Raw genomic sequence first — 16,834 nt, forward strand, 5'->3', positions numbered from 1 at the left:
TTACTTCTGTTGATCTGTTTGTTTGTTTGTTTTTTTAAACTCAGAAACGACCAAGTTACCTTCAGAACACCGACTTTATCAACCTTGACAGTAGCACTGCAATTATATATCACCAACGACCAGAAGGTTCTTTACATTTCCACTGCTTCGAAATTAAGTTTGGAATGATTACCGGGGCAGGAGACTTGCCAATAACTCCCATTTTATAAAAGGGGTTTTAAGTCCATGTGTATAACATTACCAAGATATAATTCTCTAGGAAGAGAATTCCTATTACATTTATTTTTTTGCAAACAATTTTAGACGCAGGGTGTTTAACTGATTGAACTTTCACAAGATTGACGTTATTGCTTAAAGTGCTTGAATTGGTTACATTAAAAGAAAATTAAGGTACAGATTATTTTAAATAAAAACTAAACTTTCTTTTCTTTAGCAACAAAATCAAATGAATGCCACACAAATGCAGTAACTACTTTGGTTACAAAAAAATGAAAGCCAAAAATAAATTAATGTAATACTGGAAAACAGAAATTTAATTAGGCAGAAAAGTGGGAAATAATTTTCTCTGACCCATGCCATTTACATGAGTTATTCACAACAGTGCTCATAAATGCCTTGACCATATAAGAGCAAATGAGGGCAAAACATTTAGTGCACGATATTTTAATACATGTGAATACACAAAGTTGATCAAAATGCAGTTTAAAGATAAAATCCATCTGTAATAAAGCTACACTCCAATAGCTAAAATAAGTCCTAAGCCCCAGTTAGAACATAGTTCGTGGTTAGGCATGCCCGTGAAATTAAGCACATTCATGAAAATAAATGTATAGGGACCATTCCTATCATTTTTCCCCCCTATTTCATCTGAAATCCAAAATATGCCAGGCCGTAATGCCAAATACGACTGGCTTCTGATTCAAGCCAACACCTTCTCGTATTGTTCCTTGGCTCTCTGTGCAGCAGCCCACTGCTGCCTTGGAATGGAAAATGCACCCGTGTAACAGGACTGGGGGTCAGCATTTTGCCAAAATTGGTTTTTAAACAAATGCCTTTTTAGCAAACTGTACCGAAACCTAGGTACTCAGCTAGTAAGTAACCAATAAAGCAAACATGTCTTCTCTCATACAAGTGGGAAACACTGTAACTTATTCTGAAACCGCAGCAGTTAAAAGAATACAGCAGGCCCTCTCACTCCCCACTAGAAAATGACACACAAAACCCCTGCGATTTGAGGGAATATTGCTGAGCCTTTGTGCTATCGTTGACCTCAGAATGGTCGTACACATCTCACACCGTTCTCTGCTTTACACGATGAATGAGGGATGAAAAATGGAAGTGTTTGCATGCTACTGTCTTTACATGAAGTGAAATTATACAGGGGAAATGTAGCTGCCTAGTGTTTGTCTCATTTATTAAAGAGGAAAGAAATGATCAGCTAGCTCTAAAGTTTAAAAATCTGATGGAGTGACTGCGGATAAGTGTGATTTGGTCTTTCTCTAATCTTTTCTTGCCTCACACAACCATTTTAATGCTTTTATATTACCTTCCATACTTGTTCTTTATTCCTAACCTCTATCCAGGAATACTGAATTTTAACCGACCCTTTCAGTTTCTTCTGTTAAGTCACTGGGAAAAACTCTAACACATACAAAAGAAGTAATAGTAGTAATAAAGAAAATGCACTAAATCTATGACTTAGCATTTAGATATTACTACTGTAGGCTTCCAATTGAAAAATTTTTTCTAATAAATTAGCTTCAAGAGTCATTTCAAAGATAATTTTAATAGTTTTTCTTATGAATCAGTTCCAAATATATTAGATATGAACCATCATTTTTTTCTTAAAACTTTGCACCTGCAGTCAAATATATGGGTTATATATAGTACAAACAATTCCTTGTATCAGTCACCTTCAATTGCAAAGTGTCTCTCCTTAAAAACAGAATAAATACTCACCTTCCAGGTAAGTGATTACTGCATGTGTTTCATGGAGGAAAAAAAAAGACAAAATATTTATAAATACGAATTTGCCTCTAAACAAGGCAAGGTATATTTTCGTCACTTGTATAAAACAATAACATGAAGATCACCCTGTTTTTGTCTTCTCCAGTGAAAAGCAAAACGTTTCACTACAAGCATGAACAAATGAAGTGTTGGCATGCTTAGTTAAGTTCTGAGCAATAAACAGTTCAAGATATCTCAAAGACAAGAAATCCAGTTTTCATCTAGATAAAGTGCTATGCTCTCCATTGTTACAAAATGGCCGCTAACATGTTCGATTTCAGTTTTAGTTCACATTATGCCAAACATCTGCATGTTCACTCGCCGATTTATTAGGTAACAAAATAATACGTTCACAGTATGTTAGAGTGTATGGAAGTCACTGGCTTCCCAAAGGAAGCCAAGATCTAGGACCCATAGTTACTTGTAAGAATCCAAAAACCAGCTCGACAGCAAAACACCAAACTGACCCTTTCAATAAAAGGTACCAACACTCGTATGATCTAATAAATACATATATAACAAAAGTGAAAAAGGTAAAAGTAACTCTAGTGAGATGAGGTTCTTCCAGAAAGCGGTCCTGTCAAGCATTCTAGGAGTCTGAGCCAAAGAGACGCCACCATTTTGTTCCTTCCTCCGCCCACCCACTCGCACTTCCTCTGACCCACCTTCACACCCAGCTAACTCCAGTAACCCCTCTTGGGAAGGTTCCACGTCAGCCCCGGGGCTCGTCAGTGCCTGGGCAAACAGCCGGAAACGTGACAAAGCCGACAGCTGGGCAGCAAGGCCGATGGCGGGGAGGGCGCAGCGCCGCCGTCCTCACTGAGCGAGAAGGATGTGGGTGCTGCCCGGCCACGGAGGCTGGGCCGGAAGCAGTGACCGCGGTGTCCCAGCCCTGCGACCACAGACCGCACGACACCGGCAGGCCTGGAGTGACACCCGTGACAACGCTCAGCAGTGCCACAGAGAGGACAGACAGAACTCACGGGACCTCACGGAAGTAGAGGGTCCCTAAAGACAAACAGCGCAGGGTTATTTTCCTGCCGCGTGGTTTTGGTAGAAAGAGAAGAAAAGTAACTTCTCCCTGTCCACGGACGCTTCCTCCTCTGGGCTTCGCCTGCCCTGAGCTCTCTCCCTTCCTAGCCTCGGGGGCTCTCCGGGCTGGGACAGCACAGCCCCGAGCAGGCGCCAGCCACCAACCACCAGCCACCAGGAACAGCTTCTCGTCACCCTGTTCCGCCTGGAGGCTTTGCGTACTGAGGTTACTCACTTTGAAACGTTTTCATTTGCACAAACTTAAAGCTATGATTGCAGCCCCTAAACGGTGAACATCTACCCAATTCTTCTGTCCTTCTGGCGGGAAAGAGGCAGAGCAGCAAACACTGGGTAGCAGTGCGTCTGGGACAAGGGAAAGGAATGCACTGAGACGCGATCCCGGGAGGCATTTAGGCCGTGCGGCAGAGACCCAAACAGACTGCAGACATTCGCTGGAAATGTCACTCGGATTCAGCCAGACACGGCCAGTGGTGGGGTGTTTACCCGATCCTAAAATTAGCAACTGTTACTCATATGAATCTTACTACAATCTGATTGCAGTTAACTCTACCTCAGACTAAAATAAAACCACAAGTAGTGCTGCATGTAAAAAACAAACAAACAAACAAAAAAACCAAAGGGAGAGAAAGTCTAACACAGCCAGACCATCAGACGTGGCGTCCTACCCCTGGTGGGCCGCTGGGGAGGAAAGGGTGCAGGGAAACCACGTAGGAGTGCTTGGAACATTTCCCCCCATTTGAATGAGTCCCGCGGTTCTTTAAGTTATTCTCTTGACTGATAGAATAAAATATATCCAGATTCTGAATTTTTTGATATATCTGATGTCAGGCCATAGAATTCTTCAATAGCTTGGGCATCTATTTTCTGCAACAGAAGAGACACAAAACAATACCACTGTTTAACGTGCGGATGGAGAGAAGGAGAGAAAAGTGAACAGGATGGACAAGAGAATGTAAGGAACACAGTCCTAAAAGCACAACTGGGAACTCTCAGCAGCCACCCGGCAGTGCCCCAGACTTGACAACGGGCCACAGTTAACGTAAATTGCAAATTGTTGAGGAGGAAAGTGACCCTTTAATTTATGAGGCCACCATATGTGGGCACTATTTGAAGAAGCCAGGGCTTCTGCCTTTCAAAGGATAGACCGGGGCGGGGGGGGGGGTCTTGGGGAAAACCTTAATTCCTCAGGTCATCAGAGTTCATTCCCTTTAGTATCACCCTGTGAGCTAAAATGGGCCTCGTCCGAGAGTGGCGTTCTCTCCAGCTAGTACTCCTTTACAACAAAATCAATACACGGAACACTTGAGCGTGATGGAACGATTTTCAGGTCCAACAGACTGAAAAGGTATTTTTAACAATCGATAAAAAGAAAATTTGGTATAATGAAAGAATTCTAATAGAACTTTATTTTTAAGGCTTATTATTTGATCTGTACCAGACAGGGCTTCAGTCGTGGTGGAAAACAGGGCTTACACATAAATATGATTTCAGGGGACACAGAGATCTCACGTCCATGGTGGACCAGTTAACAGGAACACAAGATCAGTGAGCCCCTATCACAGCCCTTTCTCTCTTTCCACAGAGAATGAAGAGCGGCAGAATTTGTTTCAAGAGATACGTAAACTGTTTTAGGGGAAAACAGGCCTGTTGTAGGAAGTGCCCGCTCCCACCCCCACAAACTCCCCCAAACACAGTCTGTGCCCCAGCCCCACTCAGGGTAACCGGCATACCAACCTCTACAATGTCATCATCAAACAACAGCCAGAAGCCATGACTCTTGACAATAGTAATATAATGCCCACGGTTGGGACCGCTGGAAAAGAACAAAAGTTGTCAGGTTAACATTTACTTCTTTAAAAAGACTATGTCGATCTATGTAAGCAGTGATTAACGAGAACAAACTCTCTCCTTGGGACAGTGAACCGGCACAGGTCACGTCTGTGCCCACAGTGGTTTGGCGGAAGTGTAGGGAGGGAGAGTCACAGGGCATGCTATGGGGCACGTGAGGGAATCTTCTGCGAAGATGCAAAGACACGGGTCTTCTGAAGACCCACAGTCCCGTGGGGAAAGCAGATACTCAAACTCGACAGTGACTGGACACCTACTGTGTGCCAGACTGTCTCGAGTCTCAGACAAAAGAGCAGCAATGAAAATAAAGTTCCCACCTTCTCAGGGTAAGGCTTGGCTAGGCAATGAATGAACTAAAATATAACTATTTCAAGGGGTAATGAGGGCCACGAAGAATAAAGCCAGAGTGGGGCGCCGGGGCGGCTCAGTTGGCTAAACTTAGACTGCCTTCGGCTCAGGTCATGATCCTGGAGTCTCAGGATCGAGTCCCGCATTGGGCTCCCTGCTCGGCGGGGAGCCTGCTTCTCCCTCTGACCTTTCCCCTCTCATGCTCTCGCTCTCTCTCTCCCAAATAAATAAATAAAAATAAAATCTTTAAAAAAAAAAAGAAGAAGAAGAAGAAGAAAGCCGGAGTAACAGCATGGGAAGAGACCACACAATCCTGTCCCAGCTGAGGATAGAATCACAAACGGATGAATTTTCAATGGACTTTTCTCCATGCTTCTACCTATAGCTAAGGAATAAAAAAATATTTGCTCAAAAGGACTAAAGGACTTCCAGCAAAACACTCTGCATCTTTATTATCTAGGGGCTTTCTCTCTTACTCTGTTTCTGATTGGGTATAGACTACAAACAGCATAAAGAATATTTTTAAGAGTACATGTAAACAAAAAGAAATTTTTTTAAAAAGTACATTTCAGATTTATTTTGCAGTAAGGAGGAACCCGGAAGACATTCTCGAAAGTACCATCAACACAGAGTCTCACCCCCAGGGAAGGCACAGCTGGGGCTACCTGGGCATGAGCAGAGCCTCCCGCTGGCCCGCAGCCCTCACCTGCCGCAGTGAACCACCACGGCCACCAGGTCGTACATGCGGTCCAGGTTCACGGCGTCGCTGGACGTGTTGAAGAGCCGGAGCTCCAGCGGGAAGACCACCCGGTAAGACAGCTTGGTGTACCTGTGCAGCTGCTCCATGTACTTGAACCGCTTCAGGTGCAGGGCCAAAATCATGGGCAGCTTCTTCACTCTCATCCTAGGGAACCAGGAAACAGACCGTCAGCTGTCCCCCACGGCCGTCAGGGGGACACGAACCCGCTGCCACCACCCCAACGGACAGCAGGAGGGCTCTCATGGGCTCCGGTCCCGCAAACACGGGGACCGCTCGTAAGAACGAGAGGAGTGTGTGTGTAATAAGCCAGCTTCCCCGACTCTCAGCAAACCCGGGCACAGCCGGCCAGGGCAAAGGGCCACGGTGGGTCTCTGCTTCGGTTTGGGCAAAGGAGCCCGTCCTGAGTTTGTACCAGTAAAACCCAGGACATGCGACTCTCTCCATGACTGCCTGCTGCCTTCCAGAAAGGAACAGTCTTTGGACAACCACAGCCCCCTCCACCCCATCTGGAAACAGTGGAGAGGAGGGGGGACAGCTCTTGAGAGAAGCGGGGGGACGGACAAGCAGAAGGCTGAGGTTTGGACTTGCGGGTTCTGAGGACCGGCAGGGACGCTTCCCGACTACACTGCCAGCCACCGGGGAGCCCGGAGCACGAGGCTCACAAGGCATTCCCCAGTGTGGCCCTCGGTGTCGCCCCACCGAAAATGCAGGGGTTGGCTTCGGGTTACTCTCCCCAAAATGGGCTTCCTGGAGCACCGCAGGTGTTCACCGAGCCGGGGTTTTGGGGGGGTGCTGGTGTGGACAGGATTACTTTCTATTTTGAAGTTCTGCTGTGCACGGCATGCTGAAGGGCTGGAGAAATCCTACAGTGAAGGAACTGTTCTCCTTTGTTGGATGCGGCCTTCCCCAAACTTCCATGAACACAGAACGCTTTTTTCCCTAGGTGACCATGAATATTCCTCAGCAAAAAATTCACACAAACAACAGTTTATGCAGGTAACTCTGCTAGAAGAGAGGCCCTTCGGTCACCTTCCAGGACCCCCTTCCTGGGTCCGCGTCAATGCCGTTCAGCTTGTATATGCTGTCAAAGCATATTATTTGAAAAATAATTTTAAAGAGACTACAAATTTTAAGAGACTACTGTTCAGGATTCTACTGAAGTAAAACCCTGTTCATAAAGATAAGAAAATAGTAAGGCCAGCAGAAACGTTAAGAATCATGGGGAACCCCATATTTTGCAATTTTTCAAGAATCATGGGGAACCCCATATTTTATAGGAACACACACTATTTTAACCAATAAAACCTCCAAGGCTGAGCGGGACACATAGTGGGAGGCCTGGGCTGGCCGTGGGCAGACAGATTCTGAGGACAGGAAGTAGAAACGAGCTCGCTGATCACTCCCAAGAGTTCACCACCTCTGCCCTCCATTCCCATCTGCCAGAATGACTGACCTTTCGTGAGTTTTGACGCAATGAGGACAGACGTGCATGTCTGGGGGGCAAGAAGAGCCAGGGAGGCTGGGCACAGGAACTATTTCCACCTCGGCTCTAGACCCTGGGAGGGTTCAGACAGCAGTAACGAGCTGCTATGAGTTATTCTGAATATTCCACAACTACAGGCTGGGTAAGTTTAACTCAAGGGAAAGCCTCACGGGCTAATTAAAACGTCAAGTTTCCTGATATCTGGGGCAGATAACAGAGAAGCCCTGACTACTGTAGACTGTCCAGGGGCTGTAACCGGCGGGTGCTGGTCAAGATAGGCGAGCTTGCATCCAGTATCAGTTCAGAAAGTGAAGACTTCTTATCGCCTATCCATTTAACTGACGCGCTAGCAGGTCCTCCGGTTTCCACATTCAATGATTAACTTTTTTCACCTTCCGCGTCTCTGAATAAGAAGTTCCAACACTTAGGCAATCCCAACAATATTACTAGAGATCTACTAGGTGTTGTATGCCCTGTCCTTTTCATAATCTGACTTTCATCCCAAGAGGATAGTAATTACACTTGATCTCACTCATTTACCCAGCACAGTATCTGGCACATGGCATGCAATAAATATTTGTAAAATGAATGAACGAACAAAGGATCCCACAGTCAGACAAATGGACAAGTCCCCAAGGGAGGCATTCTTATCCTTGTTTCTCCAATGAGGAAGGCAACTAACTTCTCCAAAGCTACTTGGCCACCAGCCCATGAACTGGGATACAAAATCAGACATGGTTCCTTCCCTCAACACAAAGCCACCCTCTGGGCTAAATCCTTCACGTACCTTTTCTGGGCCTCCTGTTTGCTGCAGCACGTTTCACAATAATATTTCTGTTCACTACACAGTGTTTCTGTGTTGCTGAAGTCTCTGCGGAGAAAAATATTTTCCATCTCAAAACGCAGTCCAAAACGTACTTGCTATACACCATGTTTTAAACCCTTTATTACCCGTAGGGTAATTTTTAAAAAATATTTTCCTTATTTCTGAGAGAGAGAGAGTCGAACTTGCACAAAGAGAGGAGAAGCTGAGCAGAGAGCCAGCCTGACCTGGGGCTCGATCCCAGGACTCTGAGATCATGACTTGAGCCGGAGGCAGTCAGTCAACCGACTGAGACACCCAGGCGACCTGTAGGGTAATTTTTAAGTGTGTGGGGAAGAAGTGATGAGAAAAGATCTTTCTGTTGAGTCAGTGCTATGATTGCCATTAGACCATGTCTGCCGGACTGGGTTATGATTTCACCACTGGAGATTTTCAAAGACAGCTTTATTTCATGGGACATGGATGGATATAAATGAGAGTTTCCAATGGATTCGAAAAACAAATCTCAAGGTTTAACAAGACTACCTATACCCCGGCCATTAAAAATTAGGACAGAAAAGTACTCACTACTATAAAAGCCCATTGTTACATTGTAGTCAGGTCCAAAAAAGTCAATCACATAAAATAGAAGGTGACATTATCATGTAATGAAAAACAGTGTATCTCGGGTGATCTGTATTTTCAAAGGGCACAAAGGTAAAGATAATGGTATTTAAACCATATACAACTGCCCTTAGATTGAACTAAGAAAATCCCTAATTACCAGGAGATGCCGGCTTCCTCCAATCCCCTCTCCCCACCCTGCACCTTGGATCCTTTTGAGGACAAATGCCACTGCAACGTTAGATCTGTATTCACCCCATCATGAGGTTTTACTGCACTACTTATGGTTTTCATTTTTTAAATGTCACGGCTTTTCATTCTTTCCCGGTCATTGAGATTCTACTTAACATTCCTGAGGTACTGCTTCAAAGGCTGAGGAGAACATCCAGAATATAATACCCTGGAGTCTAGAGAGAGCCTGTGGTACTTCTTTATACACAGGGAGCGTCCTAGCACCAGAATGATCAGATTTTATTAAAGAGAAAATGTTATTTACATGGTGTTATTGACTCACACACTTACACAGAGCTTATCAAAAGAAACCGTAGATGGCTCATGCATTCGCTACTCAGACATTAAGCGACGGTCCCCTGGGCTTGGTGCAGGGCTCGCAGCAGCGCCTGCTCTTCAGGCTGCCCTCAGTCTGAGAGACACGTGCAAGTGAGCCGGTCACCACAGACAGGGCTCCGGACAGGTTAAAAAAAAAAAAAAAAAAAAAAAAAAACACACTGCATACACTTCTCGCACCTAAAGCCCTCCAGCCGGTCCCCAATACGCTTAGGGATAAAACCAAATACCTTGCCAAGGCCAACAGGCCCTCGGGCTTCAGACCCCTGACTGGTCTTCTGACCCCTCCTACCCTCCCTCCGGAGTGCCACCAAGCCCTTCTGCCTCAGGGCTTCTGCACGTGCCGCTTCCCCAAACAGCTCCTTTCCAGATGTGTCCACGGCTGGCTCCACTTACTGTTCAGAGCTCAGAAAAAATATCACCTCCTGGGAGAAGACTTCTCTGTCTACCTTCTGCAAATCCACCCAGCCTCTACCCTGTTGGCTGTCTTGCTCTCTTCTGAGCACTCAGCACTATCCGAAACTCTCCTCCTATTTACTTGATCGCTTGCCTCCTCTCTCTGCGGCCAGTGGTTCCATCTGTCTCACTCACTGCCACGTCCTCAGCCCCGAGGACAGGCCCAAAGCACCAAGGCACTCCATTTGTGGGCTCAGTGAAGACAGAAGCAGGTGTATCAAGTCCAGGGGAAAGCACCAAGGAAGGAGAAATGAACCTGAACTGGGGTGATGGCCGCCATTTCCACGGGGTGGTGCCGAAGTCACGTTCTGAGGGAAAGTGTGCCGGGTGGGTAACAGTCCAGGAGTCCAGACAGAAGGACTGCTGCCCCACAGGGACATGGAGGCGAGGTACGGATTGTGTCCTAGAAGCTGGCACGGACCCTTTGGCTCTAGAATTCCACTAACAGGTCTCAGCAAGGAAAAGACATAATCAGACAGTGCTTTTTGAGAAATAGCATTTCTGGTAGCACTATGGAGGAAGGACTGGAGGGGCTAAGAGGCAAGAAAACAATTTAGAAGGCAATTAAACTCAACGTGCAGATCTCAGGTGCTTGGGGCCTAACAGAGACTCAGACTTAGCTGAATGAACACAGGCTAACTGTTCAGCGAGGCAACTGAGGCGAATGCTGTTCTTGGCCTACACAGGATTGGGGTGGAGCTGGTGGGGTGGGGGGCAGGAAGGGGGAGAGGAGAGTTTGGGTGACGGTGGAGATGCACATCGTTGGGGATGTCCACTACAGCTGCACCTCTGCGGCTAAAGAACCAGAATCATGAAGGCAAGCCCAGCAGTGAATAAGGAATTAGACACTTTCTACTCTTGTTCTTCAAAGAAAGTTCTCTAAAGTGTTTGCAGACCCAGATAGGTAGAAATATACCAAAGTTAGTATTTACTTGAAAGGACCAATTTACAAGCAACCACCATCCTGCCCCACCCCAGCGGGCTGGAGGCTCACCGCCCCCCCCCCCAATCCACTCTTTAGAGGGACACGGTAACGCTCCCAGGGCATCTGTGGGTGGAGAATGGGACAACGAGGCTAGGTCAGGAGAAGGGGCTGACCCCAGCAGGTAACTGAGGTACAGCTGCTCTGCCCCACCTCCCAGGAGCCGAGGGGATCCATACACACCGGTAACCTCCTTCCTGGGGCACACCAGTTGGGAAGCTTTGTTCCAAGGCTGCCATCAGCAACACCAGCAGTTCTCCTGGCTGCCCATGAGAATGACCTGGGGAGCTTTCAAAGCAATCTCAGTGCCTGGTCCCTTCCCCTGGCCCACACTCAATTACACAGAAGCTCTCCGGCTGGAGCGGGTGGTTTGCGATACGCTTGGAAGTGTAAGTAGCCACTGTTTCCAGTGCTTTGTCAGCCTTGACATGCACCTGTGCCACCCAGAGATCTCATCAACATGCAGATCCTGGTCTGCTCATTCATTCTTGGGAGAGACCTAAGATGCTGTTCTAATGAGCTCCCGGGGGCGTCAATGATGCTAGCCCACGGACCACTATCTGAGCAGCAGATCTCAAACTTCGGTGGTATTAGAATCACGTAGAAAATTCATTAAAAATAGAGGCCTAGGCTCCCTGAAGTTGAATACAGCCAGGGCCGAACTTGGAAGCAGCCCAAGCGTCCATCGGTAGGTGAGTGGATAAAGACGACGTGGGGTGTGTGTGTGTATCACTCAGCCATAAGAAAGAATGAAATCTTGCTATTTCCAACCACATGGAGCTGGAGAGTATAGTGCTAAGTGACGTAAGTCAGTCAGAGGTGACTTAAAAGAGGCTTCTCTAAGTAAGTAGAAAAGGAACTCGTTTTAGAGAAGATCCATCTTTAAAACAGAGCTACGGGACAGCGAAGCGCTACTTCCCTCCCAGCGGACCTCCCCAGCACCGGGAGAACGGGCACTTTAAATGCGAGGAGGACAAGGCAGGGAGAGTGGTTTCCGAACGAGGCACTTAAAGAGGAGGTTTCTGTGAAGGAGCCGCGGGGAGGGAACTCAGGCGCTGGAGTGAACAGCAAAAAATACCCAGAAGGCTATGGAAGGATAATTAAGATAAACTTCACGAGTCTGAAGTTTCTGCCTGAGGCCATCCTTGAGCTTTTCAAAAAGAAGAAAAGAAAAAACGTCCTCGGTATTCACTTGTGATACAGATGGTTCACCCTGCCTGAGACACGGTCCTGACATTTGAAACGTGAGGATTCTAGTTCAGTTTCCGTAGCCCTGTATCCTGCCTGGAACCACTATTTATTTCATCATTCCTCTGGGACAAAAGCTGGGAAACCATAATGGAATTAATCATCTGGAAGGAGGTGGCAGAGACCTTACATTCAAATCCTACAATTTTAGCTCGATTTTTAACTTCTTTTTCGCCACCAAAATGAAAGAAAGATAACATATGACACCAGAAGACAAATGCAGACATGGTAAGAAGAAAATTCACAGTTCTAATTTTAAAAACAAACCCTTAAGAATGCAAACCAAACTGAACCATGAAAGGGGTCCCCCCCCCCCCAAATGACTGTACTCATCCCTTTTCTTTTGCCTCAGATGGAAAACGCTAATGGGTCACCCAGGCATCACTGATTCCCGGGCCTTTCTCAGCACTTTGTTCTTCTGGGATAGGTTAGAAAGCGGCCACTCCCAGCCCTGCACCCTGGGAGTGTGAGGGTGAGTGGCAACACCCAGCCCAGACCAGTCTTCCTATTGGAGAGGTGAGATCTCGGGCACCTGTGAGGGCAGGTGTAGGTCAGTCAGTCAAATCGAATGTAGTTTAAAAAGCATCCAGGGGCGCCTGGATAGCTCAGTCCATTGAGTGTCCAACTCTTGGTTCGGCTTAGGTCATGATCTCTTGTCCGTGCTTGGGGGGAGTCTATGAGATTCTTTCTCTCCCCCGCCCTCTGCCCCTTCCCCTGCTCACTTGCTCTCTCTGGAATAAATGAATAAATCTTGAAAAATATTAAACATTTAAAAATTTTTTAAAAAAAGGCATTCCACCAAAGCTCTTTTGTACTCTCCTACCCCAGCTTCAACATCTTCAAATGTCCCCAGCCTGCCTTCATCACGTAGGCATGACCAATACACACATTTCTCAAATCCACTAATCAATCAATCAATCAATCAAGGTAACATAAATCTGAGTTACATTTCTTCATAACAAGTTTCCCCAAAGATTAAAATCATAATTCACTAGTAAGCCCTCTACCTGGCTGACAGATCTCAAAGCTACAGCCACTGCCAGCCATCTGTCCTTTGGAGCAGCCCAGGAATTTCTTAGAAGGGAGGAGAAGCAGTCAACCTAACCAAATTCTCCCTAACACCAACTCGTTTGGGGGAAAAACAAAAACAAAAACAAAAAACAACGGTGAGGGAATAGGCAAGTAGTATCTTTCCTCCCATTTTTTCACGTGCAACTGAAGTTGGTAAAACCATGGCTTTTTCCACTCCCTGTGATCATTAGACCTTGGGGAAATCAAAGATGGCTTCCTGTCACAGGACTATCAGGAACCCACGCTTACACAGAATCTTCCAGAACAAAGGCCACCCTGGCCTACAAAACACTTTGCCAACAAAGAGTTAACACACTCGTCCTAGACACCTGGACCTGAGGCACTTGGACACATGGGCTGGTGCGCCACACCCACAGAAACGTGGGGTAACTAGCTCATCAGTGTGGGGAGCTGAGGGGGCCCTGGGAAACCAGGGAGCAATCAGTGCCCCCAACACCCACTCACGCAACACGACAGCAGGCGCACGAGCCAAGAAGCTCTTCCGTGTCGGCATTGGTGCCATCGCCCCGCAAGACGACGTTCTAACAGCCAACCACCACCGCCAGTCCCCTTAAGCTCTCCTTCTGAAAGGTTCCAAGTAACCTGAACTCCTGAAATGACACTTCTGTCACCCAATCGCCATTGATAAAGATCCACTGTGCCTCATCAGACACTAGACAATGTCCAAGCTATGGTACCTTAAGCAACGGGAGGCCGGCCCTGACCATGAGGTACCCCCCTGGCATCCCCACAACCAAGCACTCTGGAGACCTATTTAATGTCCTTCAGGGCACCGATCGTCGCCTGTGGAGTCCTCCTAGGCTATAAGGGCTGTGAGAGCCTCAACGTGTCTGAGGCTTGCTCTCCATGCCCAGTGCCTAGAGCAGGGCTGGGCTGCTTCTGAGCCCTCACGAAAGCAGGGTGGGGGTCGGGGGTTGCGGGGGTGGAAAGGGAAGGGATGGAAGAAGGGAAAAGGGAATCATGTCCCTGCGTCGACTCTGGGCACATTTCCAATGTTCAAGTCAATCCACAATACGCCTGGAAATCCTGGGCACGTGGCGTTCTGCGCTCTGGGTTCCGTACCTTCTCTCGGTCCAGACGAGGAGGCATATCTTTCCATCACTCATCTCCACAGAACACTGAAAGATGGAGGAACAGACGGTTCCCCCACTGGTTCTCAACTCAAAAGTATGTAATTTTTCAAATTAGCTTAGAAAGAGTAATGGGAGGCATGGGTAGCGTGTGTTAATCATGTGTGTCAGAGACGAAGAGGAGAGAGAGAGACACTGATGGAAGCCAGAGCCCACATCTGTATTAAAGATTAAAATTTATTTTTAAACTTCAGGACTAATGACTTGATCCTCTTTCTTCTCAGCACGATCCTTCTTCTCTAGACCACACATACTTATTTTTAATCTCTCGGGAAAGAAGAAATAGAAAATAATAGGATTATATGGGTTTAACTGAAAGGAAGATTACCTCCCGAGGAAATACAGTATTTTCCCCCCACGTATTTACTGGCCTGATCAAAAGCGCAGATCATGGTCAGAATTCATGAGGTTACCTCAGACAGTGGGTAATAGATGTATTCTGCTCCACATCGACAGAAAGGTCAAGAAAATCTTCATCTTTGCTACTAACCTGAAGCAAAGAAAAAAGGGAAAAAAAGGATTAGGTACAAAATACATAATAGATACAGTAGATAAAATTCTGAACGCTTACAGGCAACTAAAACCCAAAACCGCAGGCATAGTCATGCGTGGTTTTGGATGCTCACTGACAACAACTTACACTGAAAACAACCCCATCTAGAGAAAGCCCCAAATTCTCAATGTACCTGTATTCCTGTTCCAGCTTTCTTTCAGAACTTTCAATAATTAACACTCAACCAGATTTCGCTTCCTCTCCATTCATTTTCCCCATCGTTTCAAAGTAGGAAGGATCAGACAAAACACCCATAGACCCCAAACTGGCAGAAGGAGAAAAAAATGGAAAAAAAGACAAGAGACTTCTAAAACTCCCTACTCTGATGGCCGACCTCTGCGAGGCCATGGGTGGCGCCTTCAGCCAGTCCCCTGAAAACACTCGCTCAGGAGTGCGTGGGGCCAGGGAGATAACGGGGGCCGGGCTGGAGGTTACACTGGCTGCAGGTGCACCTGTCCCCTCCCCGAGCTGGGGAATGGCCTTCATCTGGCCTTCACGGCAGAGCCCTGGGCTGTCTACAATCAGCGGGAGCGGAGCTGGCCTGGAGCGCTGGCTCACGCGGGCCACCCTACGGCCGACTGCCTCGGAAGCCGGCTCATGGGCCCAGCTGTGCCTCGGCACCCACAGGTTCACTGGCAAGCCTGGCGTTTTACTTCCTTGCAGTGGGAGGGACAGATTAATTCAGCAATGACCTTGAAGTGCTCAATCAATTGGCAGGAAAGTGAGAAAACACTCCTTTAAGTGGGACAACTACCCTATGACCCGATACTCCACTGTTAGGTCATTTTCTAAAGAAATACTCAGAACGCAATAACAATCTGTTATACTTTCATTACTGCACACAAGAGAGGGTGCGGAGACACACTTTCCAGTTCCATCCCCTGTCTCTGCCACTTAAGCACTGAATGACCGCAGGCCAGTTACTCAGCCCTGCTGTGCCTCAGTCTCCTCATCTATAAAGTGGGGATAGTAAAAGTAGCTATTCCATCAGGTTGTTGTAAAGATAAAATAATACATGTAAGGTGCTTTCAAAAGTGAACACTCAGTAAGTTGGGGAGGGGTATAAACATTTTAATGGCCTCAAATGAGCCAAGAGCTGGGAATGGTTTACTACGGGGTGGTATTGCATCATATTAAATTAATAAGTAGGCTAAACATCCTTACAGAAGCGACTTCCAGTTTTGTATAAAAAAGGCATGTATACATTTACACACACATACACACACTTCGTCATTCTGCAACCACCCCCCCTTTTTTTTTTTGTAAATGGCACTTGTTACTGCTATTGTAGAATGCGTGAAAGGCCCCAATCTTCGCCACTGCCACACTGGCTTCTTTGCTGTAGGACTTTACAGATCCTCTCATCAAGAGATGTGTTTCTCAACCTGATTCTGAGTTCAGCCATATGACCTGCTTTGGCCAGTGGGATGTTAGAGGACATGTCACAAGCAGAAGCTTGAACAGGCACTTACGAAACTGCTCTCTTGCATTTCTGTTGTCACCATAAGACAGACAAGCCCAAGCTAGCCCACTGTGTGTGTGTGTGTTTTTAAAGATTTTATTTATTTGAGAAAGTGTGTGCCTAAGAGGTGGGAAGGTGGGGCAGGCAGAGGGAGAAACAGATTCCCCACTGAGCAGGAAGCCCGATGTGGGGCTCAATCTCAGGATCCCCAAGATCATGACTGGAGCCAAAGGCTGCTGCTCAACCGACTGAGCCTCCCAAGGGCCCCCAGGGCTGGTCCGCTATTCCCAGGAAGAAGATGAGAGACCCATGAAAGAGAGCTGTTCTCACCAGGGTGCCCCAGCCAAGCCCGGTCTAGAGCAAAATGCCTAGGCAGCCTGCAGATACGGGAGTGAGCCTGCTGAAATACTAACACATAA

General features: G+C 46.8%; 1 protein-coding gene across 1 annotated transcript in view; it reads right to left on the reverse strand.

Moving 5' to 3' along the window:
* Nucleotides 1-1,768: 1,768 nt before the first annotated feature.
* USP46 (ubiquitin specific peptidase 46) overlaps nt 1,769-16,834 on the reverse strand; it is a 53,303-nt gene continuing 38,237 nt past the window's right edge. The window contains exons 5-9 of the mRNA XM_080795438.1: nt 14,814-14,890; nt 8,287-8,370; nt 5,963-6,160; nt 4,795-4,873; nt 1,769-3,924 (exon numbers count right to left, since the gene is read on the reverse strand). Of these exons, the coding sequence (XP_080651564.1) occupies nt 3,823-3,924; nt 4,795-4,873; nt 5,963-6,160; nt 8,287-8,370; nt 14,814-14,890 (540 nt within the window). The 3' untranslated portion in view covers nt 1,769-3,822. The remainder of the gene's footprint in view (nt 3,925-4,794; nt 4,874-5,962; nt 6,161-8,286; nt 8,371-14,813; nt 14,891-16,834) is intronic.

The sequence above is a fragment of the Martes martes genome (assembly GCF_963455335.1).
Source record: "Martes martes genome assembly, chromosome: 2".
Lineage (NCBI taxonomy): Eukaryota > Metazoa > Chordata > Mammalia > Carnivora > Mustelidae > Martes > Martes martes.